The 25,722-nt window shown below is 40.0% G+C and overlaps 1 protein-coding gene across 9 annotated transcripts in view; it reads right to left on the bottom strand.

Moving 5' to 3' along the window:
* L3mbtl3 (L3MBTL histone methyl-lysine binding protein 3) overlaps positions 1–25,722 on the bottom strand; it is a 114,039-nt gene that overhangs the window by 18,148 nt on the left and 70,169 nt on the right. For all 9 annotated transcript variants that reach the window (XM_028877381.2, XM_028877386.2, XM_028877383.2 and 6 more), the window contains 5 exons: positions 24,527–24,612; positions 22,793–22,903; positions 14,081–14,195; positions 12,507–12,609; positions 3,863–4,012 (listed from right to left, as the gene is read on the bottom strand). In XM_028877381.2, coding sequence (XP_028733214.1) covers positions 3,863–4,012; positions 12,507–12,609; positions 14,081–14,195; positions 22,793–22,903; positions 24,527–24,612 — 565 coding nt within the window. The remainder of the gene's footprint in view (positions 1–3,862; positions 4,013–12,506; positions 12,610–14,080; positions 14,196–22,792; positions 22,904–24,526; positions 24,613–25,722) is intronic.

Raw genomic sequence — 25,722 nt, 5'->3', positions numbered from 1 at the left:
TATACAGGCCCAGACTCAGATCCCCAAAAGCTGGGAGACCTGAGCACTTGAACAGCTCCTAATGTGTACCTGGAAGTCTACTGAGAAGAGGAGGCAGGCTCTGGCAGCTGGGGAAGGCATGCTCAGAGAGATGGCTCTCTAGTCCACAGCAGGCCCCCAGGACCAGAAAACCCGAGTTCCCCAAGACTGCTGATTAACTTTTGTAAGCATTTATGAGTTTGGCTTTAATTAAAATGATCTGCTTGGTGTGATCATTTTGCAAAGCACGTGCATGCACGCACGCGCGCGCGTGCATGCGCACGCGCACATACACACACACACACACACACACACCCACACACACACACACCATCACACTTTATGTTAGCTCATTTCCCCATCTGCTTAATAGGGTATAGATGGGCTCTTGGTATGACTGGCAAAATTGAGTTCATGTGAAAAAGATAAACCAGATTGATGGCAGCAATTCTCACACCAAGCACTATGTAATTTTCAGAATAGAAGCACTGGTCCTGCAAATAAAAAGGCATTTGAAGAGCCTATAATGAACCGCACAGACTGAACTGTTTCATTAAATTAAGTTTAGCAGTGGGCACTTGCCTTACAAGGTAATACAAGTAATTGCCAGGCATTTTAAAGATGCTTTATTGTGTTTCTGTGGTTATATCTAAGCAAGTTTAGAGAGTGTGGGGCTTAAACAACTAAATGAATCTTTAATAGAGATAGTGTCTAATTTAGATGCACATACAAGTAGAGGCAGACAGACTTGATGGGAATAAGACTATGTGAGAGGATACCTTCTGTTCCTTCCAATGGGTGCTTACAAGCAATAGTCTTTCCCAAAGTCCAACATAAAGACCACTTGCTCCTGTCACCTTGGAATGTTTGTCAAGCAGAAAGGATTTTGGGGATGTCCCTTCCAATTGCCTGTATCAAAAGCCACATTTTACATAAGCAACCTAGATGATATCATGCAAATCAAAATTCCAGGCCCAGGTTTTGTTAAAACACACAGAGAAAGACATACACATTCTTTTACTCAGCTGGAGACATGTGGAGATATAACTATCAATGCCCAAGAGAAGCTGACATCTTACAGCCAGGGGCAATATGAGGGTAGTGATGAGCTGTACTGTCCAAAGCGGGGACATTACCTCACAGCAAGCACTGGACCCAGCAGATGCTCACTAAACTTGTGACAGATAGGATGAGGGTGTAGATGGAAAAGGACCATCTGAACACTCCCATTTCTCCTTAGAATGCCCTGGGGATTGTTCACACCCATTTGACCAGCCTCTAAAAGAAAACAGGCCCAAGTACTCAGAACCCAATGAAAAGACTTGAGGATACCCTGAATCCCGGGTATAGGATATAGTCTGGACCTTTTTCTCTGGTCACTAGAAGGCGGGCTCACCTCTGTCCTTGGTTTGCCAAATAGACAATGATGTCCATGTATCTTTCCTAATCTATGCAGGCCAGGATGGTAAACAACAAATAGGAACGTCTCACCCTAATTTACAAGAGTACCAGTCTGTATTTGGAGACTCTGTCGTCATTTCGTAATGACATCTTAAACATCTGGTGTGGCACTCTTACAAAGGTGAGAATGTAAATAGAGAGAAAACTACAGAACGGTTGTCTCTTAGGTTATATACCTAGCATTTCTCCTTTGAAAAAGGATCACTGATTCAAAGCATTTACATCCTAGCAATGTAAGTATATTCCATGGTGAGGGAAATGAAGAGAGACATGGCCTCTACCATGATAGAGCTTATAAAGCAAAGCACGAAGACTCCAAGGAAGTCTTTCAAAACGTAGTGTAAGGAGATGTGGAAACACATGGTGGCCTGATCCCACAGGCTGGAGGGACAACAAAAGCTTCTTGGAGGGCAGGAGGGGGATGGCAAAGAGCAGGGATTCAGGTTCTCTGCAAAGAGAAAGATGCCTGAAGCTGCGGCGTGAGGAAAGAGTCTGGCAGAGTTGGAAGGAATGCAGGACTCTAATTTGAGCTACACTGGGAACTAAGGTCTCAATGCCAAGTACCAGGAAGTCACTGACAGTTTTAAGAAGGGGGGTATTTAGTATCAGAAGAACTTTTAAAATTCAGACATCAAGGTTCCGTGGGTAGGTGCAGGTCCCAAACCTAAGCTTGAAGGACATCACAGAACATCCAACACACAGTAGTTTGGACACCGCTGCTGTAGAGTTCTCAGTTGCCCACAAGCCTAAGTCAGGTAGAAGAACAGTGCCAAGGCAGGAAAGCATAGACATGTGACTTGTACTATTCATTTGATCTTGCCTGTTAGATTAACTCTTGAACCAAAAGTCATACCAGCACATCACTCACTTGGGGACTAGCTAGAATCTGGGACAGGTAAATGGGTACAGAGCTGGCACAGTAGCGCCTATCAGCCCTTAGCTGCACACATCCCAGGCCACTAGCAGCCTCTTCGGCACACACAGGCCTGAAGTTTACTTTCTTCATCTGGAAGACTCGGAAGGAAATTGGTGTGTGAATAGTTCTACTCCCCTGCCTCTGCCCAAGGCAGGCTCTGAAATGTGCGGTTTACACACTTCACAGACTATTCCCAGCAGGTCCAAGCCACGCTGCCTGCAGCAGTAACTGGTGTGACAGATAAGCTGCTTCTGATTGTCTCCCCTTCTGCTTCCCTCCCAGCCCCCTACTGGTGTTTTCTGCACCTCACAAATAAGCCACTTACAATCAAATCCACCTCACAGCTTGCCTCTGGGGGTGCAAATTATCTAAGAAGTACAGAATGGCAGCTAAATTTTAACAAATTAAAAACTGACATACAGGAAACTTGCTAAACATGTGAGGTGAGCAGCGATCACAGGAAGAAAACAGAACATGGACATTATGAAAATCATCTTATTTAAGCAATCTATTCCACATAGCCCAGGAATATTACTGCGCTTACTCTTAGGAAACAAAGGAAATATGCGTTGAATATTTCTTTCTTTTAAAAAAAAAAGTATTTTTGGTTGAATAATTCTAATCCCAAAAATCTAAAATGTGCCCAAAGCAGAAATTTCTTGAGTGTTTCTTAGAGCATTTCATATTAAAAAATACTCAACTTGTAAAGTTTAGGCCAATGTAACATTTTTAAAAATCTCAAATTTGAAACATCTTGATCCCAAGTGTTTGGATAAGGGATGCTCAACCAGGCTTATGAAACAAACAAGACACACTGAAATTATTATAATGCACACATCCACAATTGAAAACATAACAATATGAGTTTTAGAACAGCTTCACAGTTTTCTTAAAAGAGGGAAACACGTCAGAGAAAAAGTAGCTCCCCTCTACTTCCTCTAGAAACAGCTTCCAGCCTTGAGTCACATTCAACTCCGGGTTGAACTGGTTTACTTATTTCTTTATTTGTCATGCAGTCTTCCTCGGTCGCTCAGATTGATCTTGAACTAAGCAATTCTCCTGCTTTAGCCTTGCCAGTGGCGTGCTGCATGTTATCTGAGCCAAGTTCAGTGAAGGATTTGAGGATCTTAGGGAGGTGGAACCACTCTTTGACCTCTTGGTCAACTGTTAGGACTGATCTTAGGGCCGTTCCACGAACGGATCTCCACTGTTGTTCACTGTAGAAGAAGTGCTGTTCTGTTTTGTGTTTGAGACAGGGTCCCATGTAGGTCAGGCTGGCCTTAAACTGTGTAGTGCATTTCCTGAGTTCCTGGTTCTCCTGACTCTACCTCCCAAGTGCTAGGATTCTGGGAGTGCATACCAACCTGGCATTTCTAATGTGAAATGTCACAAAACATAAAGCACGCAAGACGGTCATCTGTTCAACGAGAGTGCTTCTGGACAATGTAAGCACCGCCCCTTAATTACCTGGTTTCAGGAGATGACGAGCTCTCATTTGAGTCTATCCTTCTACTCCTTGGATATGATGGACTCGATGGAGGCATCTCACCACTTAGGCGGTCTGGAAAAATCCGTTCTTTATTCAAGTTGATTTCTGAATAGGGACAGTAGGCACCACTAACAGATCAAAAGAAGAGAAAAGTACACTCCCATTAGATCATAATTATACAATTAAAACTGTAGGCTAGTGAATATAAGATTCCAACACTGAACCAAGCATGTTATATAAGTATGTGTATAAATGCATGAGTAGACATACAGCCATAAAACGTATCTTTACAGATAATTTAAGTTCATTCCACTAGTGAACATATCTGACTCGAAGCAGACTGCTGCAACCTCTGAATGGAGCAAGAGTCAGATCATCCAGAGCACCCTTCTATACTTCTTATGGGTAAGGCCTATGCGTATGTCTGGGAATAATCATCCACAAGAAATACCCATGCTTGGGATAGTCATAACTACTTAATTTCCCCTGTAACATTTAGTAACTTTCAGTGTCCTCAGGAACACTACTATTTCTGGGACTGTAGTTACAGCTGATTTCCTAGAGAACACACAAATGGTTTGGAGCTAATTCTAACATTGGTATGAAAAGGGGCCACAGGCCAACCATATCTCTCTGCCCTTAGAGGTTATACTCTGGGGTCTCATGTGGTGATAATTCCCATTACCTAGGCAGAGGAAATTGGGGTCATTGAGTATTAACTTGGCATTAGCTAGCAGATACCTGGCCTGGGTCTTAGCATTCCAGTCTTGAAAACATCTGGGTACCAGGCTTCCAATAAACACCAAGCTCCCCAGTTGACTACACATCTTGCCCCTCTGCTTTGAGAGGCCTTCTTAAGCCTGGAAACCGTTTGGACATAAGATACATTATACTGGTGTCATGTGTGTTCTTTTCTTTAGTTTCTATGACAGGGAGAATTTTAACCATCACCCAAGGGAACTTTTTAAACAGCGCATATGTATTTTCTACCAAGAGAAGCCAAGGGAAAAGAGAAGAAGAAATGCTCTCTGGTAACTCCAGGAGTGACATACAGTTTATCTCGGGTATCTTGTAAGCAAAACTGCAAACTTTAGGAAGTACATGCTGCTCTACACTTGTTCTTGAAGCAAAAGCAATAACACCTAATCACACACTGACATAAATTTATATAATGTCTATCCAACAACAACCAAAAAAACCAAAACACAATTGATAGAAATCTTTATGGAGCACATACAATATATTAAGTACTGTGCTGTGCTTATACACACTGTTTTAATCTATAAAAAAGACATTTCATATGACACACTATGTTTTCAAATGGTTAAGCAACTTCAGTCTTTTTCTCATTATCAGCAAGTATTTATCAGTTAAGTACCTTTTGTGTTAACCAACTTTCTAGGCATTAGGAACATAATAGAAAGTAAGGAGGTGAAAATTCTGGCCTCAATGAGTGGTAGTTTGGGGCAGTGGTTCTCAACCTTCCCAATGCTGTGACCCTTTAATACAGTTCATGTTATGGTGACCCTCAACCACAAAATTCTTTGTGTTGCTACTTCCTAACTGTAACTTTGCTACTGTTATGAATAGTAAATAGTTGTTTTCCGATGGTCTATGGCAACCCCTGTGAAAGGGTCATTTGACCCCCCAAGAGGGCCATGGCCCACAGACTGAGAACTGCTGATCTAGGGGAAGATGGACAATGCCTAATCACACAAATTAGTTGTGTAACTTTACACTGGAATGGCTTCTATAAAGAAAGTAAGAGTGTGCTATTAGGGAGGACATGAGGATGCTCTGATTGGCATGTTTGAAGGGTTCAGTGTGAAGCCCTTGGGAAATCTCTAAACATGGGAAGTGGTAGGGATTGACTTGGGTGTATGTGATGGAAACGCAGGGCAGGTTAGAGGACGGTCAGCATCTTCTGCCAACCCACGATGCCCTGCAGCCCAAGACAGTCTGTGACACACAGGCATCGAGGCGCGCTTATTGTTTCGTGGTTTGAAGAACTGGAGGCAAAAGAGACACCATTTAAGAGAAGAATGGATGGTGGGAAGAAAATGTGGAGCAAGCCGATAATTATGGAAAGTTTATTATTAGACATGTAAATAAAAACGCTGTTTGCCTGAGGTCACACAGCAATGAAATAGCTCAGCAAATTGCGTCTGCTCCTTTAATCACAGGCATGCTACTTCAGTCAGTCATACGATGAAGGAAAAATCTAACCACCTCAGCCGTTCAAACACTGCACGGGATCCTGCTTGGGATGCCTGAACTAATCAACAGTTCATGGGTACAAATTACCAAAACTAGTTCTGCCTAATGCGAACAGAGACTTTGAAGGAGGCAACGAGTAGCTAAGTTGGAAGGCAGAAGACAGCCAGGTGTGGGCAGGATGCAGCATCCAGAACAACATACTCCCTTAGGGACTATCTCCATGGGATGAGGTTGCTGGGGACAGCATACACGTGCCACTCTTAGCCTGTCCCCTACCTTGGGGTCCTGTCACATTGCTCAGTTTCACAGAGACTACAAACACAAAGCCTGACCTGCCTGCGCTTCGTTCCTCAAGACAGGAAGCCCAGACCGCAGCACTGTGTGGGAGCTCGGGTCCTCGGCTACCCTGTACCTGCAGAGGAAGCAAAGGTGCTGTGCTGCCTGCCATGTGGCTACCTTAGGGGACAACACTTTCCTTAATGCTGACCTTCAGCGCAGGCAGGGTACAAATGTGCAGTGACATCCTATTCAGAATAGATAGCCGAGGCTCACCTCACAATTTATCATCTTCAACAAAGCTCCTTACAACCATCAAAACTTACATGTAACCAGCTCCTCCCAAGCTCCAGCCTCTGCTCTGACAAAGGAATTAAGATGATCCCAGTCATCTCTAATGCCCGATTAGGCCGTTCTCTCTAGTGCATGTTTTCCACTGAACTTATGTACTTCGATTTTTAGCAACAAAAGAAAAAATCCAAAGATAATGTTTTGGTTTCTTTTGACAGAGAGTATAGTGCTAATCCAGCAGCCACATATGTACAGTTCAACTTCATTCACCCTTAAGATCCTGGCTGAACAAGCAGGGAACTACAGTGTGTGAACAATCTCCTTGCCTAGCATTCATCCCCACCACCATGGAAGCAGCACCAAGAGAGCGCTCACTTGCCAGATACAAAAAAAAAAAAAAAAAAAAAAAAAAAAAAAGAGGCTTCAAAGAGGACTTGTAGAGCGTCACACAGTTCCTGGTGGAGTTCCATCATAAACACTGGCTCCTGTTTAATGGCTACACAATATGAGTAAATATTAGCCGGTGTTATGGAAGAATTTCCTTATTCATAATCCACGGCAATGACATGGATCCGAAAACACCATCAAAGCGCTGCGGCTGCCCACCTCTTACAGCGCACACAGCTCTACGTGTTGCAACTTTCTCTGTGCTGGGCAGGGTTCCAAGTCCTTTACATGAATTAATTCTTTCATCACACCACTCCTATGAATGCCATCGTCACCTAGGTTGCAAACGAAGACATTGGCGGAGAAAGGTGAAATACCGTTTCAAGATCCTAAGGCTTACCTGCTGCCTTTCAAGGCAAGCCAAGCTACAGATGTAAGAGTTTTCCCCTATCTTGTCTCCCATTATCTACCCCTTGGGATATGAATTACAGTGAAACTCATAATTAACCACTTTGTCAAGGACTTGAGATCACTACATGCCTGTTGTTTAAAGGAACAAAAGATATGAAGGATTCTCATCACCATCATGACCATTAAATGTTCTAGTCAATGTTTCTTCTGTTGCATTAATATAAGCTATGTGTTTTGTTGTTGTTGCGTTTTTTGTTGTTGTTGTTTGTTTTTTGCTTTTCTGTTTGTTTGTTTTTCGAGACAGGGTTTCTCTGTGTAGCTTTGGAACCTGTCCTGGCTCTCACTCTGTAGACCCGGCTGGCCTCGAACTCACATGGCTCTGTCTCCCAAGTGCTGGGATTAGAGGTGTGTGCCACCACCACCCAACTAAAGGCTAGGCTCACAAGCAAAAATAAAGCTACATTTTTAAAGACTATTTATTTTTAATCTGTGTGTGTGTGTGTGTGTGTGTGTGTGTGTGTGTGTGTGTGTGTGTGTGTTGGGAGATGCACATGTGAGTACGGGTGCCTACAGAGACTAGAGGCATGAGCTGCCCCAGAGCTGCGGTTATAGGCAGTTGTGAACCACCCATTGTGGGTGCTGTTTCAATTTAGTAACATTTTGAACTTGGAAAACCCCTCAGGGTTTATTAACTTCTATGGAAAGAGCAGATTCTCATTGGCCTTACAATGAAAAATTTCTAGTTTTCCACCTACTGTACTTAGCAACTGACTTTTAGTAAGGTTTGATTCATTACAGTGTGTTTGCATTCCATCATGGGTGTTCATTTTCTCTCATGCTCATTCCTTCTCTCTCCCTCTTTTCCTCCTTCCTTTCTTTCCTCCTCCTTTTCCTCCTTCACCCTTTCTCCCCTCCAGTTATCCATCCAAATAAAGTCCTTTCAGGAAAGAACAGTACAAATCCTGTGAGACCCTTCCCTAAAATGACTTTATTAAGGTAAAAATATTAGCAAATTACTGTACACCACCACTTGACAAATATTTGCCCCCAGAGCCTCTCAGGAGGCTGTAAGTAAAAGGGCTGCCTTGTCCTCTGCTGTCCACTGCCATACTAAAATCCCTCTTAGTTATAACTAGCCATGCTTAAACAGTCAGGCAGCACATCGAGTTTAAGCATTCACATAGTTACTCTCACAGACAATACTGACAAGCACCCCGGACAGGCTGTATCAGGTGACTCTGCACAGGGACCTGATGGGAGGAGAAAAATAGAGGCCATTCTGGGTTGGATTGAGTTCTGCTTCCATCAAGTACCTACCGTCCAGAGCACTGACTCAACCGTTCAAACTTTTCCTCACCATCTGTAAGTGGTGCTCAACTCGTAGACTTTGTGGAAAGGATTAAATGTGCTCATACACACAGGCTTAGAACAGTGGCTATGACAGAGGAAGACAAACATATCCCACACATTATTATTACCTCACAAACGAGGTATGCGACCTCCATTGTGTTAGGAAAAGAAATCAGCAAAAATAAACAGTGATATGAAAAACTCCATAAAACATATTTAGGAGGGCTCTACTCCCTTCAGAAATAGCTAATGCTTTACTGAGTACTACCATTCCTACTGCCTCAGATATAGGGCCCGTCTTCTGTGCAGCTACCAAAGCCAGCTGGCCCCAAGCAGGCACTCAACTGTATATGAGAGTTAGGTGGATGGATACTAAATGAAAACCAGTTTTCAGATGTGCAGCCATGGTTATTAATTTGCAAAACACTCCACGGATTTCAAAAATATTCTTTGGAGACTGGAGGAAATAAACGTCCTCTTGTTTAATTTCTAAAAGATCAAATTTTATATATCAAAGATATACTTCTGAAGGCAATAAATATGCAGAATAGCTACTTTTATGTAACTTCAGCTCTCTTAACCTCAAGTGGGTTTTTCCCATTCTCAGATCTCTGAGTAAGCCAAGAATGAAACAGCTAAAGAATGCCAACATCTAACTCCTACTTACACTTTCTTCTGGAGAGTCAGAATCGAGCAAGCTGGCTATGGAATATCTCTAGAGATGAGAATACCACACCACACATCCAACTCTCACTAATCGTATTTCACATTAAAGAAAGGTTGCATCCTCAAACTGTGTTACCAAATGCATACTCTGCTTCTAACGTTTCTTAGATCAAACATAATTTGTAATCTTCAGAGATAGTCACAAGCAAATGCTAGCCAAACTACACTCTTTTGCTTATGTGCTCATAAAACTATCCTTACTGAAAGAGCAACCTTCTTTGTTATCTATGTAAAGAATGTATGTTTTGATTTATTCAGTTTCCCAGTAAATTAATCCAAAGAGAATTTTCTCATTATGTTTTCCTAAGCACAGCATTCTCAGCAAGGACAGAAATAATTGCCAGTGAAATGAACCTTTCAGGGAATATGTATGATGCAGCAAGCTAATCCACAAGTGTACTGATGGGATGGAAAACAGGCTGGGCCCGCTAAGGATTAATGTCCTGCCAAGAAGACAGCGTGGAGCACTGTAAATTATACAGACTGCACAAGGAGTGTAGAAAACCTGTGCACAGGCTGGGAAGGGTGAAGAGCAGAACCTGGACCATGCCGTTAGTTCTCACAGTTTTATTCTTCTGTCCAGAGACCCAGCCCACCAACTCTGCACAAGACAGAGACTGCAGCAGCCATGCCCTGCATGCACAAGAAAACCAGTATAGTTTTCTGGTCGAGCCTTGTCTTTTCAGTCATAAACTATACTCTGCCACTCCTTCAAGAAAACGAGCAGTTCTCGAACATGGTTCCAATTACTCCAAGTTTCCTTACCACATTTCTGCATAAGTTATTCTCTGAGTCTTCCCATCATTTACCCTTTCTAGCAACAAACACAATACCACCTGTCTTATCCAATCTATCAAGAAATTCCCCAAAGACAGCCACTAGACTGTGGGAGCAGCTGGGCTGAAGGAGTCTAAGGGTAAAGGCCATCCTGCTGAGCGACTAGTGATGTGACGTGGTTGTCACTACAGACTTCGCTGCCACAAACTTTGCTACTTGGACCTAATGAGTCTACAAGCCTATGCACATGGTGTGGTATTCTCATCTCTAGAGATATTCAGTATGCACAGTGTTGTAGGGTGGGTTTCCTTCCAGAGCTAAATGCAAATTTTAAATAGCCAACTGGATCCTAACAACACGTCAGTATTTACCCAATTTAAAAATTTCTCAGTTCTTTTCTTTTAATTTGAGGAAATTGCCTTTGGTCTAATGAACATCACGAGACTGTACAGTAGTAATGTAGATGAGCCAAAGATCCTCATTTTAGTTATGATTTTGTATCTTATACTTGAAATGATGCAGTGTGAGTGGAGAGGCTGGGTATGGGACCGAGTCATGGAGGAGTGCTGTGAGGGGCAGGTGAGATGGCAAAGCTCAAGACCAGAGCCTTCAGCTGCCCTCACCAGTGGCGAGAGAAGACAAGTTATTACGCCTATGGAACACTACACTTGGGCTTCCCGCAGCTGGTGGGAAAAGAAGTTCCTATATACCAGTGTTGTTCTGAAAGCCAGCCGATTCACATTAAGCAACAGAACACAAAGTAGGCAAATGCTTGATAAATGCTACGTGTCCTGATTGAAAAAAAAAAAAAAAAGAAAACTGTTTCTCAAAAGAAACCATTGAACAAAAGACTTTCTCAATTTAGGAAGTAAGTCTTGCACTTGGACTGATCTATTAGCTGAAAAGTGATCCAGCTGCCTTCATGAGATACAGCTAATAACTTCTATGATGTGGTGTCTTCAGTAGAGTTTAAATTAATGCTCTATCTTTGGTTTGCAAAAAGGTTTTAAAAATGGGTATCTGCAAACGGAATCATCACCCTGTCTCTGTGCACTTTTTATTCTGGAACACAATGAACATCACAGAAAGAAAAAAAAAGGAAGATAAGCAACACTTGTGGATGTAGAGAGATGTAGAGGGATGGGGGGGGGGTCTCACTGCACCCAGGTGAAAATAATACACCAATTTTGCAAGTCTTATTAACTCTTTCTTAGAAGAATAGGTAGCAATATTTATGAATGTCTTTATTGTTACAGAGAGGGTCCACAGGGGCCATGGCATGTGTGGAGGTCAGGGGACAGCTTTCCGGGGCTGTATCTCTCTTTCTACCATATGGATTCCAGATGGAACTCAGGTTGCCAGGTTTAGTGGCCCTTATACACTGAGCCATCTCACTGACTTATAATTTCAAAAATTTAAAGAACCAGATTCATAACCCTATACAAACTAGATATGAGATCATTTTCTCAATGAGTAATACAATTAGCATGTTTTCATAGCTTACACTGATAATTATTACCATTTTAATACATATTCAAATGGGTAATGCTTTTGTCCCTTAGAAATCCCACTAAATCATAAGAATTTATCTCAGTAATATTTTTAAATGTTTATAAAGATCCCCAAATCACCTAAACATCAGATTTTTATTGTATTTTTGGGTTTTTTGAAGTTACTTACAATTTAAAAATTTTTTTCTTTTCTGACCACTAAATCCCACATTTGGTTGTATTGTTTTGTGATGTTCATTGCTAATCTACAATATCTCATCTTTTTATTCAAACTGTAAAGTCATCCACCCATATCATTATTCCACTAAATAATTTCAACAGGACCTGCCTTCACTAACGGTAACCTCCAAATAACTATTTTAGAAGCCATGGATCTGTAAAACTAGTCAAACTAAAAAAAACAAAACAAAGCAAAACAAACAAACAACAAAGAACACCAAATAGCTCAAGTAAATCTATTTTAAACAGTGAATGAATGTCCTCTCAGGAAGACTTAACTTTAGATATAGCCTTCATTTTTACAGTCTCCATGGTAACCACATTTCTTATGGCTCTGAATATAAAACCAGTTCACATCTGTTTCTTATAGAAGAAAATCATCTTCTACATTCATAGATAGGCACCTTTTATACGAGCATGCACAAAAGTTCCCCTGGAAATAGTGGCAAGTACGTACCTCTGATTGCCCAGGTACCGCGATTTTTTAAAATGACCAACCCCTTTGCAGCCTAGAGTTGGACATCCCCCGGTTTCTGATGGCTCCATCAATTCTGCAGGGCCTACAACAAAAATAATAAAGAGAAGGTAAAAAAGAAAAATTCAACAGGAAGTTGAGCAGAAAGCTAAAGATCTAAATATCTAGGATGAAAATAGGACAGAGAAAAATATTCCATTTCTGGAACCATTTTCTACCTGCATACATGTAGAAAAACATTCAGTTCTTATAAAAATTTAATTTTTTTGACATCTCAATTTTGAAGATATTCTCCATGGTTCATTCTGTCACAAAGTTTATATTTCTTTAATACTGAAATGGTAAATTTTGATCTAACCTTATTTTAAGATGTCACACAACAGAGATATTTAAATCTGACTTGACAGGAATATTTGAAAGACCTGTTATCAAATAAAAAATTGCATAAGAATGTTCAATGTGAAAACTTCAAACACTAGATTGTAGAATATGAACTATAAACACCATGTTGGAACCACTTGAGCCAACCGAGTGGCCAGGGCTGGAATGCAGAGGAACAGTTACCAACATCAACAGCTCTTCTATATTTCAGATTCTCTGTCATCCACCAAAGCAGATGAATGCCCTCCTAGCAATGGCTCCAACATTCCGATGCACAACTATATCAAGTTTAGGATTTTCATTTTGCTTCATAAAAGGAACAATACAGATGTGTATCTAAAATAGTCTCATCTGGTTTTGGACTTGACTTTCACATTTTATAATAGTAATATTCTTCACGACTACACTTTCTATAAAAACTATATGCCATAGTTTATTTAATAACACTTGCTTCCAACTTCGTTACTTTAGACATTCTTCAATTAGAAATAGGCACATGGCACATGGCTGGCTATGCATCCTCAGTTTGCATATAGCTCCCATGAGTAAAGCTACTCATAAGGAAAGAACATTAATTATTTTTTAAAAACTGACTGTAGTATATTGTATTTCTTGTATTTTCTCATACAAAGTAGATATTCTTTAAGATTGAGAATATGGTATCTCCCTCTGTCTGTCTGTCTGTCTCTTTCTCTGTATGCTTTTTTATTGAACTGAATTTGAGTCTTTATTGAGTGAACTAAAAATCTGCGCATAGAATAAATCACAAGGCAGAGGGTGTCCTCTTTTATACTTTTACCAGTTCCTGCCAATGGTAACATTTTCAAGGGTACAGTATCAGGTCCCTATTGGGATACTGAAATTTTAATAGTCTGACAAACTATCTTCTAAAAATTGGCACTAATTGTAAAAGGTTATGTTTATTTCTAAATGAAATTCAAACCAGCACACCTTACTTATTTAGGCAATATGATTTTTCTTTTATAATTTTTTGTTTTGTGTGTGTGTGTGTGTGTGTGTGCACGCACACACACACACACACATACACACAGAGTTGGCAATCAAAAGAGAAGAAATATATGGAGAAACAGAAATGGAGAAAGAGAAGACAAAAACTTAAGCACATTATTCAGAAAAATGAAAATGTTGATCACGGCTATCTATGTGTATCTTACTTAGGGGAGCCTGAAGAGGGTGTCCAGTCTTGGAGCACCAGCCTACAGGGTGAATATCTGGCGAGTCTGCGTCTATCCAGTAGTCATAGCAACTGCTCCAGCCATCAAAGTGAACCTGGGTAACAGAAAAACAGTCATAAGGATTCCTACGGTAAAACTTCCATCCACGTCATGAGCCTTCTGATTACACAGTATATTTAACGCCCAATAAATCACTTCAATTATTTAAAATACTTCAGTCACAACCTGAGACAAAAAAATGCTTTTGAAACTACCAACAAATTATCTAGTCATCAATAACTGCCTTCCCAAAGATGCATCTGAGGTAGCTGTGCTACAGATTCATTATACATATCCTTAAACTCTGTTAGCAAATGAAGAATAGAAACCATGGATAACATCTTCAAACAAGCAAAGGAAACACAAACACTGCTGAGGTGATTTAAAAATCAGGGAACAGGGGAAGGGAAAACAGGAAGGGCGGAAAGAGAGACCTTTGAGGTCAATATGAAAGGAAAATATTTTTTAAATACATTGCCTGCTAGAAACACACCTGACTTACAAAACAACCCTGAATTGTACCATTTTAAAATAGTCTTTCTCTTTTATAAAGATTTATTTTTATTTTATATGTATGGGTATTCTGCCTGCATGGATGTCTGTGTACCACACGCATGTCTGGTGCCCACAGAATCCCCCAAAACTATAGTTATAGACAGTTTTTGTAAGGCTCCATGTGAGGGTTGGAGATTAAATCTGTGTCCTCTGGAAGAGGTGCTAGTGCTCTCAACTACTTATCCATCTTTCCCGCCCCTAAATAGTCTTTCTTGTAAATAACATAGTGTCTCTCAAGATAGGTTATAAAGTGTTCACAGTTGACATGGTTACTGGTCACTAAAGCAAAGAGTGGTGGTCTTTTAGGGAATATCACTAGTTATCAGCTATCTATCTTTTAGGTACATACATATACATATATGTTATATATATATATATATATATATATATGTATATATATATTATATACACACATGTAATATATTACCTTTTACAATGAGAGGATATATTAAAGTACTTCATATATTTTACTTTTAGGTCAAGTTTGCCAATGAGACTTCTGTGTATGAATCTTTCAATCTTTACAAGACAATAAATATTCTAGAAGAATGCATGAGTAAACACAGTATAATGGAGAGAGACCAAACTAAGTCTATAAAAAGCAATACTGAACAATTAATTTAATTACATAAAAAGGTAAAGCTTCAGATGGTAAATCTCACTGGATAAGCCAAGATGAGAGACCCCCAAACACTTTCTATACAAGTGACAAAACCCTTTCCTCCTTATTAAGCCCCAATCTATGAATAAGAAGGAAAAAAATGAAACTGCAACAGGAAGATGGCAAATAGATCCAAATGGCTCATTATCAAGAAAATAAATATAAATTGTTGGTAAGTATATGAAGAAACAATCAATTTATTTGCAATGTAAAATGTACAAATAAAAAGTACAAGATACTATCTCCCATCAGCCTGCCCCAAATATTCACATTTTGTTGCGCCCTACTGCTGGAAGTGGAAGCAGAAAGGGAATTCCCACAGACCACTGACACTGACCAAAATGGCTGGAGCACTATTTGGCAATAGCAATCAACATTTCGACCATGTTGTCTTCGACTTATCCAAAAGGATACTAAAAAGTAACTCATCATTTATCGGGAAAACGGTATGCAGTTATGCTACCACAAAATGAGTAATGATAATTTGTGTTAAATTTTATTTTAAACGTTCTAGTTTTCAACTAACCACAGTAAGTTATTTTTGTTTTACTTCGAACCTGAAGCTTTGGTGTTTGTGATGTTACTATTCCTGATTCTTTTTCTTTTACACTAGACTTCGCGTTCATATAACTCATGCTGCTTCCACTGCATATAAACAACTAAATTTATCTAGCTGTATGAGTAAGTGTTCTCACAAGGTAAATGGCCCTCCATCCTGGAAGAACACCATAACTGCCTGTGAACACTGAGGAGAAGAGGGAGGGGCTGTGTCTGAGCCCACCTTATTGATGCAATAGTAGTGTGAATGCTATGGGAGGAGCAATCAAATACTTTCTTCTTGGATTCAAGGCCTGGTCCCCAGGAGGAACTCACACCTATTATTATAAATGTGCTCAAGAGCTGGTGGCTCCAGGGGCGGCATTTATTACTACCATTTTGCTAAATGCACATATGATCAAACTGCTTATAAATACTCATTTTTATAGCCATACATGGGTTCGTGCTGCTCTCAGCCTTCACCTGAGAAGCTTCTTAGTGTGGTAGGCAGCGGTTAATATGAGATGCATAACCAGCTAAGATGCTGAGAATAAAGGACCCTAAGTGGACCATCTCTACGACCCCGTCCAAGGCTCAGGGAATATTGAGGAATACGGGGTAGAGGGAGCAGAAAAGTTGGAGTCCTACCCTCCCTGAAGATCTACGGACATGTTGCTGGTGGAAGGGGTGTCACGTTCATCAGTGACAGAGCCATGGATAAGTTGCCCACTTTGAATAAATAGCTTCCTACCCATGTTCAGGGAGGAAACCCTATTTCAACCCAGGGGGTCACATACCATAAAAGACATGACAATAAGAGGAGGGCCTCCTGAGAATAAGGGTTCAGCAGAAAAGTCTACTAAAGGGATAAAATGAATAAAATTACACTCCAAAAAAGGAATAATAAGGTGTAATGAGAAACTTACATAACAAAAGAGAAATGAGAATATCTATGATGTTCTCCCATTATAGACATAATCATACATGTGGTGATTTGAACGAAATGGCCCCTGTAGTGGGTGGAACAGTTTTGGGAGGAAGTAGGAGGTATGGCCTTGTGAGAGAGGTATGTTACTGGGTATGGGCTTTGATGTCTCAAAAGCCTATATCAGGCCCAATCTTGAGCTCTCTCTCTCTCAAGATAAAAGCTCCTCGCTACCGCTCAAGCACCCTGCCTGTCTGCCTGCTGCCACACTCCTCTCCATGATAGTCATGGACTAACTCTTTGAAACTCTTTGAAGCCCCCAATTAAGTGTTTTCTTTTATAAGTTGCCTTGGTCATGGTGTCTCTTCACAGCAATAGAAAAGTAACTAAGACAATATATTAAAAACAAATCATTAATAATGTTGAATTTTTTTTATTAAATATCTAAAGATAATAGATGCTAATAAATTCTTAAAGAAAATGGATCAAAGTACAGAACCAACAATTTTACTACTTAAATCAATAGTTCAGGGAAAAGAATATACTTTTCACCTAGGAGTATAATTTAGAGTCTTTATAAAAATATTCCATATGTTACAGATAATTTTAATATTAAAATAGCTAATACTTTTATAAAATACAATATTTCTTTAAAGGACAGATTTGGTTGGACCTTTTGTGAATCTGAATGGTAACTCAGAAAAACACATTTTAGGTTTGCCTCTGATATTAAAGTCATATCCGACTGGGAAATGGCTCCCGTGTTTGTAGGATTAAAAACGAGTGAAGGAAGTGCTTTTCCATCATCGGAACAAATGGTTGAAACATAGGTTCTAAAAGACTCATCCTGGAAACTGTAAGTGTGAAAAGGCCCTCTTCTTCCCAAGGTAGTCAGGACACAGTAAGGGCCGCCCCCACGTGTACCAGGGTAATGCTCTTTTCAGCAATCATTCAAAGGAGCAGAATTTTGATTTTTGGGAAACAGAGAAAAATCCTGAACTCTAGGATATGACTTCCTAGGTTCTGCCTTCCCCAGGGGAAGGACCTGGATGCTGACAAAAGAGGTTTACCAAGGAGGGAAGGCTGGTATCTTGATTTCCTATACTATATCAAAAAAAAAAAAAAAAAGTCACACAGCATCCCCTCCTTACCCAGGGCTTCGCCCTCTATGTTCTCAGTTGCCTGAGGTCAACTGTGGTGTAAAAATGTCAAAGGGAGAATTCCATATTGTGATCAAAAGAGAGAGGTCAGCCTCATACAACATTTTGTAGTATACTGCTATAATTCTCCTATTATTGTTGTTGTTACTCTTTCTATATCTAGTGCATAAATTATACTTTATTACAGTATATATGCATGCATAAATAAAACTACGGTGCATATGGGATTTTATGTGTGGATGCAGGCATACACTAGGGATCATGGAAGATAGCTCCTATAGACAAGAGAATACAGGCCCATTCATATATAGACAACAATATAAGCCTAGTCACAAAAACACCTCAAGTATTGTACCTTTTTCTTAATGTGAACAGACGCCCAGGATCACCTGACACATGAGGATCAATATGAAAATAGAGGTCATGCTAGTTAATCATGAAATCTGGGCAGGGGGAGGCTGGAGCAATGTGGGATGTTGGAACAATGGCTCAAAGGTTAAGAGCATCTGCTGCTCTGGGAGAGGACCTGACTGGTTCCGAGCATCCACATCAGGTGGTTCACAATCACCTGTCAACTCTAGTTCCATGGGCCTGATGCCCTCTTCAGGCCTCCAAAGGCACCTGCATACACACACACACACACACACACACACACACACACACACACACAATAAATCAACAAAAATAATATTTTATGAATAATTTAAGAAAATAATCAAGAAAGAGAAAACTATCAGCAGTGTCCTCAGACAGAAGCAACATTGCTTCAGGAAATAAAAAAGATGCTTTTAAAAAGAAGCACATACTAAATAACATTTAAAAAAATTTCTTGAATAGCACACACAAAAAAATCGCAATTGTAATTAAAAATGCAATAGAAAGTTTAAAAAGAGATAAACGTAGTTCTAGGGAAACAGAATTTTGGAATATCAGCAATGCATATGAAAACAAGAGCGTCAACCTGACAGGCGATATCAGGGCAGCAACTTCCAGTAAGAGAGCAGAAAGGAAGCTAGAAAGCAAAAGTAGACTATTTCAGAGCCTGCAGGACAGAGAGCTCCACAGTAGGAAGGCGTGAGGACCCAGTCTGACAAACAGAAAGAGGCCATCACAGAACTTGAGACCCCTGGAGACAGACATCCCAAGTGCTGCAGAAATAAGCCCATGGCCCAGACAGATGCAATCAGAGTGGCCTTGGGTCTTCAAAAGCTCCAGGAGTGAGATGTGGGACAACGCAGCACTAAGGATAGAAGCTCCCTCCCTAGAATACCTCCCCTAGTTGCACCGATGGTCAAATACAAAGCCAGTAGACGGACATTTTCTCGAATGCAAGGAGTGAAAAGATTTCTCTCTAATACCCTTTCTTAGGAAAACACAAAAAGACATGTTTCAGCGGGACCAAAGTACACTAAGCCAAACAAGGCGTGTCATTAAACTTCGTAATTTCCAGGAAAATGAAAGAGTCTGGTGTGTCAGGCAAAAGGAGTCTCAGGATGCAGGCTGTGAGCCTGGCTGAGAGGACCCACTCTGCTGTAGTGGGTGGCTGAAGCGCTGTGGGAAAAACAGATCAAGCGAAAGAGACAGATATCAGCTGCTGAAAAACACACTCACGCTTTTGATTCAAAACACATCAAAGCTACTGTAGCATCTGAAAAAAAAAATCCAATAAGAAGCTAGAAAGTTGGAAAGCACACTACAAAAAGATCATTGACTACAGGAAAACCAAAGAAAAAAGTAATTTAAAAAGACTTGACTTAGAAGTGAACAAGAGTAGTATATTTATAATAATAACACAGACAAACAAAACAAAACATGGCAAGATCTAAACCCTGAGGTCCATTAGAAAGAAGACAAAGCAACTTAAAATTGAACTGAGAAGCCAGTGTGGTGGCGCACGCCTTTAATCCCGACAGAGGCAAGAGGCAGAGGCTAGAGGATCTCTGAGTTTGAGGCCAGCCTGATCTACATAGTGAGTTCCGGGAAATCCAGAGCTACGTAGTGAAGTTCTGTCTCAAAACAACAATGGAAACTGAACGGAGAAACACCAGTGCATAGAAAGTATTTTAAAAACTGGAGACAAATGGGCACACACAGCTGAGGCAGACAGATGTGACTGAAGAGGGATGCAGCTACTTCCTGTCCTGTCCCCAGAGCAGAAGATGGGAGCATTCATTCTGGTCCTTAACTTCAACAGCACCTAGCAGGAACAGCCACCTTAACCACTAGAGAAGCTCAAGGCATTAATGGTAGATAGTGGATAACTTTAAAAGTCAACCTTATTTGAGTTGACTTTATTCCCGAGACACTTAAAATACAAAACCACACTCGTCCTCGGCATTTTCTGCAAAAAAGAAATGATCCTACTTGTGGTATTTTCTCACAAGTCATAAGAAAAACTACTGCTGCATGCTTTTTGGTTTTTCAACGCCTCTGCTGACTCTGAAACCCAGCCCCTGTCTGTCAGCTGACCCTCTGAGGTGTTTAGAAGCAGGTGCGACACCTGTACAGTGGTTGAATTGAGCTTGTGACATTCATTCTAAAAACCGGGCAAAGACGATTATCCTCCCCACAGCCACAGCGGGCTCCTCTTTGGGTGCCACAGATTTAGCAGGATGCTGCATAAGACAGGGAGTCCAGCAACAGGTGAAGGGATGGGCTCTAGTCTCAGATTTTTCCATTCCTTAGTGGAAACCGTCTTACAGTATTCCATTCCTCTGGATCAAACTTCTCACACAAGTAAAAAAATAAATAAATGAATTTATTTCAAAATAATACAAAGCCTAACACTTTATAGTCTTAGTACTGTCATTATTTTTGGCTTATTTTTTTTTTTTTTTTATGGAATCCACTATGAGTTTGTTCTTTTGGAAAAAACCAAATATTTTAACATAATAATTTAAGCCTGAATATTTTGCTTCTCAATATTAGATCTGTTGAAATATTCTACATGAATGTAATGTAATTTATTTTCCCATCATCTACTGAGCTTGTTCTCGGGGTTTAATGTTACGGTCAGTGTGGCTGTACATTCTTTGGTTTGAGCTTCTGTCTCTGCACATTCCTTCTGGTTACTTCCCCAAGCAATCGGGACCAAAATTCTTAAAGGATAAACAACTTTCTAATATTTTGATGCCAAAGTGCTCTTTGGAAGAACTTGGTTGCTTTATATTCCTACCCCCTGTGACAGGATGGCAAATTCATTTCCCAAACTAAAAAGTTGTCATTGTGCATACTGAGCAAGTTGGTGTAAAAACCACATTATCCTTGACATTTTTTGACTGCTGGTTTATTAAAACTGGTTTATTATTAGATGTTTATTAAAATTCTTGCTCTAAAACACTGATTCCTTTATGATTTTCACATTACAACTAACTATAATGAATAAAAAAAGGACACTAGAATGCTGGATGGTGGTGGCATACACCTTTAATTGCAGCATTCAGGAGACAGAGGCAGGTGAATCACTGAGTTCGAGTTTAGCCTGGTCCAGGATAATTAGGGCTACACAGAGAAACACTGTCTTAAAAAATAAAAATTAAAAAAAAAGGAAAGTATTCTAGAAAATGGTTAACATACACACAGTTCTTATATGATTTTCCAAAATTTATGATTATATCATCTTTTGTTTGTCTCTTAGAAAGAGTCTGGCTATGTAGGCTGGCCAACACTAAAAGTCTTTTTGCTTCTGCCTCTCCATTTCTAGAATTATAGGTATGTGCTACCATACCAGACTGGACTGATTGGATCTTAAACATATTGAGTTAAACATTAAAGTTTCTATTATATGGAAATAACAATTTGAATAACTTTTCAGCTCATTTTAAACATTATTATCTTATCAATTATCTCATTAGAAATAGCTAATGATTTATTATTATTTTGAAAAATGAACTTGAAGTTAAGTTAAGATTCCTACTGCATGGAACTGAGGGTTCTTTCCTTTCTAGTACTGAATAAAGCGCTTCCTCAGATCTGCCCAAGTCTCGGCCTCATCGACACAGAGATAATGGCCCCCATGGTCCCCACGGAAGCCACTACCAATGTCCAGGATGACTGCACCAAGAAACTCATTATGATGTGCTGGTAATGACTTGCTGCTTTTAGAGACATTATTATTCCTAACAGAAAAGTTAGCTGATTCTAGGGAAAAAGTGGGACAGGTATGATTCTGGCTAAAGAGAGAAATTAGAGGTAAAACCAGAAGCCTGTGGGGCCTTTGGGCATTACATCCGAACCACTACACTGATACCACATGTGGATGGAACTAACAATATTTTCTAGACACTGGCTCACTTTAAGAGAGGTATTTGATGTTTATGTAAAAATCTGGTTTTATTTATAAAGTTATTTATCTTTACTTACATTTTATAAACTACATCTAATGGAGTCAACAAAAAACGTAACCTCTTAAAAAGAGGGTACTATTGGAGCACGGTGCACTTATTTTTTTCTCTTCTGAAGAGAATGTTACCACAACATGTTATGTCTACTTTCTCCAAATACACATTTAAAATATGAAAGTGTCATTCATAATTGAAGAAAAAAATAGCTTGGGATAATTAAAGGAAACACTTGGATGAATGCAAATCTTCAAAGCAGCAAAGCTACTTTGCATATTCCCATGGTTTTAGTAATTTAATTACTGGGTTTAAGTACACTGTCTAGTAAAGTTTCCATTTAAGATACAGAATAACAAAGGTCAAAGCCAACCCAAGACCAAAAACACTTACTTTTATCCTGTGATCGAAAGCTTCCATTTAAGATACAGAGTAACAAACAAAGGTCAAAGCCAACCCAGGACCAAGAACACTTACTTTTATCCTGTGATCGTCGGTATCTGCTACAGTTGCTACTCTGATAAACATGGGATTTCTTTTGTCTACTGCTTCAAGCTTCATTTTTCTCTGGAATCCATGTGGAGGTTTCTGCCAGAACATAAAGATGTCATGAGGAAGAGTAGGTTGGTGGACAACAACAGCCACCAACAGTTGAATCGTTTAGGCCACCCGTTCTTAGACTAGCACTGAGTGACACTTTTCAGTCAAAACACACAGTTCAATACACATGCAAAGGGCAGCCTATGTGCCCAGCTGAAGAGATGACAGAAAGGCAGAGGCAAAGGTACCATAACTATTTGATCAGCCACAGGGAAGACTAGACATTTTCCTTATGGGTTGAGGTGTCATGATATCAGTCAATAGGCGTGATTTTTTTTTTTTTTTTTTTGAGGTGAGTAAAAGGTCATGATTTTATTGTCTTCATAACAAACTGGCTTAGAACCAGATCACTTGGCCTTTTCTTATCACCTCCCATTTCAAAATGCTCGCATCTCTTACTAGCCACCATCCTCTTAGATCTGCAGTCGGGCTCAGTACACTCAAATCTCCAGGAAAGAAAGCTTAACACTAAGAGGAAACCGTTCCGTCTCTGAGAAAGCCGTGGGCAGAGGCAAGTAAGGTGATATTATATATGGTTTTGGTAAATTATATAAAATAACATGAAGAATTGCTGCAAGAATTCTTGGCGACCAAGCCGGAGAAATCTTAGTTCTCTCATAGAAGAACAGACATGTAGACTGATGCTGATGCTGCCTATGCATCCAGGTTAAAAGCCTGCATGCTGGAAGGGTAGAGAAAAGGTAGCAAATAAAGCACCCCTCAGTCTTACTCAAAAGCCTGAACAACCTTCAGGTGGAATCATAGAAATCCTTTTACAAGGTTTCTCTCTACTTACTATGGCTTTTCTCTTAAAATTCATGATGTTCTTCCTATCTTTCTACCTTAAGCTATGCTTACTAATTAAGTCTACTGTTAAAACCTCTAGCAATATTTGCACAAAAATATCATCTAAAGAAGAAAATTGTCTACAGAAGACAGGGTCATATTTAAAAGAATGGTATTTTATTTTGAAACAGGATCTTCATACATAGCCTGGACTGGCCTTGAATTGTAGGGTTCCTCATTCCCCTCTCAAATATTAGGCTGACGAACGTGTCTAGTGCCCGAGTCGTACAAAGTTACTTAGTGTATTTATTTTCCCCATAAAATCATGAGAAAATATCAAGTATAAAGCAGTGTATTTGAGGAGCTGGGGAAATAGTTCAGTTGGTAAAGTGCTTGCCTTGCAAGTTTGCTCCTTAGAATCCACACTTGAAAAGTGGGCACGGTGGTCCACCTGTGATCCCAGGTAGGGAGGTGGAGGTAAGCAGATCCCTGTGGCTCACACTATCAAATTAAACTACTTGGTAAGTTTCAAGCCAGTGAGACCCCCTGTCTCAAAAGCCAAGGTGAACAGTATCAGAGGGACAACATTCAAGGTTCTTCAGGATCCACCCCATGCTTGCCTCCCCAACACACGTGCATCCACATGTACAGAAACCACAGGAACAATCTGACTTTCAAAATCAAAACACTTTGAAAGTATCTTCTTTGGCCTCCTGCTTCTTCTCATTCTGAAGTCAGCTTGGAGACCGGTTTGGTTTCTTCGATGTGAATAAACAGCATCATCAACACCCACAAAAGCACAGAATACAAAGCAAATTCTCTCACCACTTTGAAAGCTCTTGCAGGAGCAGGTAAAGAATTGGTTTCTTCTAAGTACTTATCCCAAGAAAAGTGTTTCATGTGTGAATAGCCTAGGAAATAAAGAAAAACATGAATCCTATGAGGGTGTCATGAAGAGGAGAGTGAGAACACCAACTGTCCTAGAAACATCATGACATATCAACAGTGTAACCCAGGAAAGAATGCGCGCGCCCATAGGAAAACATGCTCCTCCAGAGCATGTTCACAATGATTAGTTCCATTCTCATCGTTGAATCTGACTCCTTTACTTTTTAGATGAGGTTATAGGAAATAGCTTTATTAAAATAGTGAAATAACACATGGGGTTTACAAGTACTATTTACGAAATATTTCAGATAACTCCTCCTTTTGTTAGGCTCAATAGAGAAACACGGCTATATCACAGAATATTTTTAAAAATATGTGTAAAAATAGGGGTGGAGAGATGGCTCAGAGGTTAAGAGCACTGACTGCTCTTCCCGAGGTCCTGAGTTCAATTCCCAGCAACCACATGGTGGCTCACAACCATCTATAATGAGATCTGGTACCCTCTTCTGGTGCCCAAGCATACATACAGGCAGAACACTGTATACATAATAAGTAAATAAATCTTTTTTAAAAAATGTGTAAAAATAACCCCCTCTTCTCCTCCCCGCTGCCTTTTGTTTCCCCTAGAGCCCCAAATCCATTAGGCAGGCACAACAGTGGCTTATTAGGGTGCAAAATTTGCCACAGGAAGGGGATTTACAAAATCTGCAAATATATTAGTTTTGATGGAAGTCAGGTTTCTACCCAACTGAGAAACAGGTATAAACATGGACAGAAGAAAACTAAAATGAAGCCAATAGTCTGAGATGTCAATCAGGTCCCCTGGTACCTCCGAGAGGGATTTTTTTTTTTTTTTTAAACACACACTAGTGCCAAAATAGAAAAGAATATAAAGTTCTTCTTCATGTGCTTAAGGATGTATATTTCCTACAGTCACTGAGATCCTGATAGGAGCATCACCTTACTAGCACTAAGCAAATAGCAACCAGATCAGGTTTCTAAATAGCACTCTCCACTTAAAAGAAAAAAAGAAAAAAAAAAAAAGCCTTTGAAAGAATGGCTATAGGACTGGGTCAAGACAAGTGAGTATCCAATATCCTTAGCTGTTCCAGATAGCAGTTTGCAGAAACCAA

The sequence above is a fragment of the Peromyscus leucopus genome, chromosome 8a (assembly GCF_004664715.2).
Source record: "Peromyscus leucopus breed LL Stock chromosome 8a, UCI_PerLeu_2.1, whole genome shotgun sequence".
In the NCBI taxonomy this organism is placed as follows: Eukaryota; Metazoa; Chordata; class Mammalia; order Rodentia; family Cricetidae; genus Peromyscus; species Peromyscus leucopus.
The sequence above is the reverse complement of the archived record's forward strand: the minus strand, read 5'-3'. Positions and strand labels throughout refer to the sequence as shown.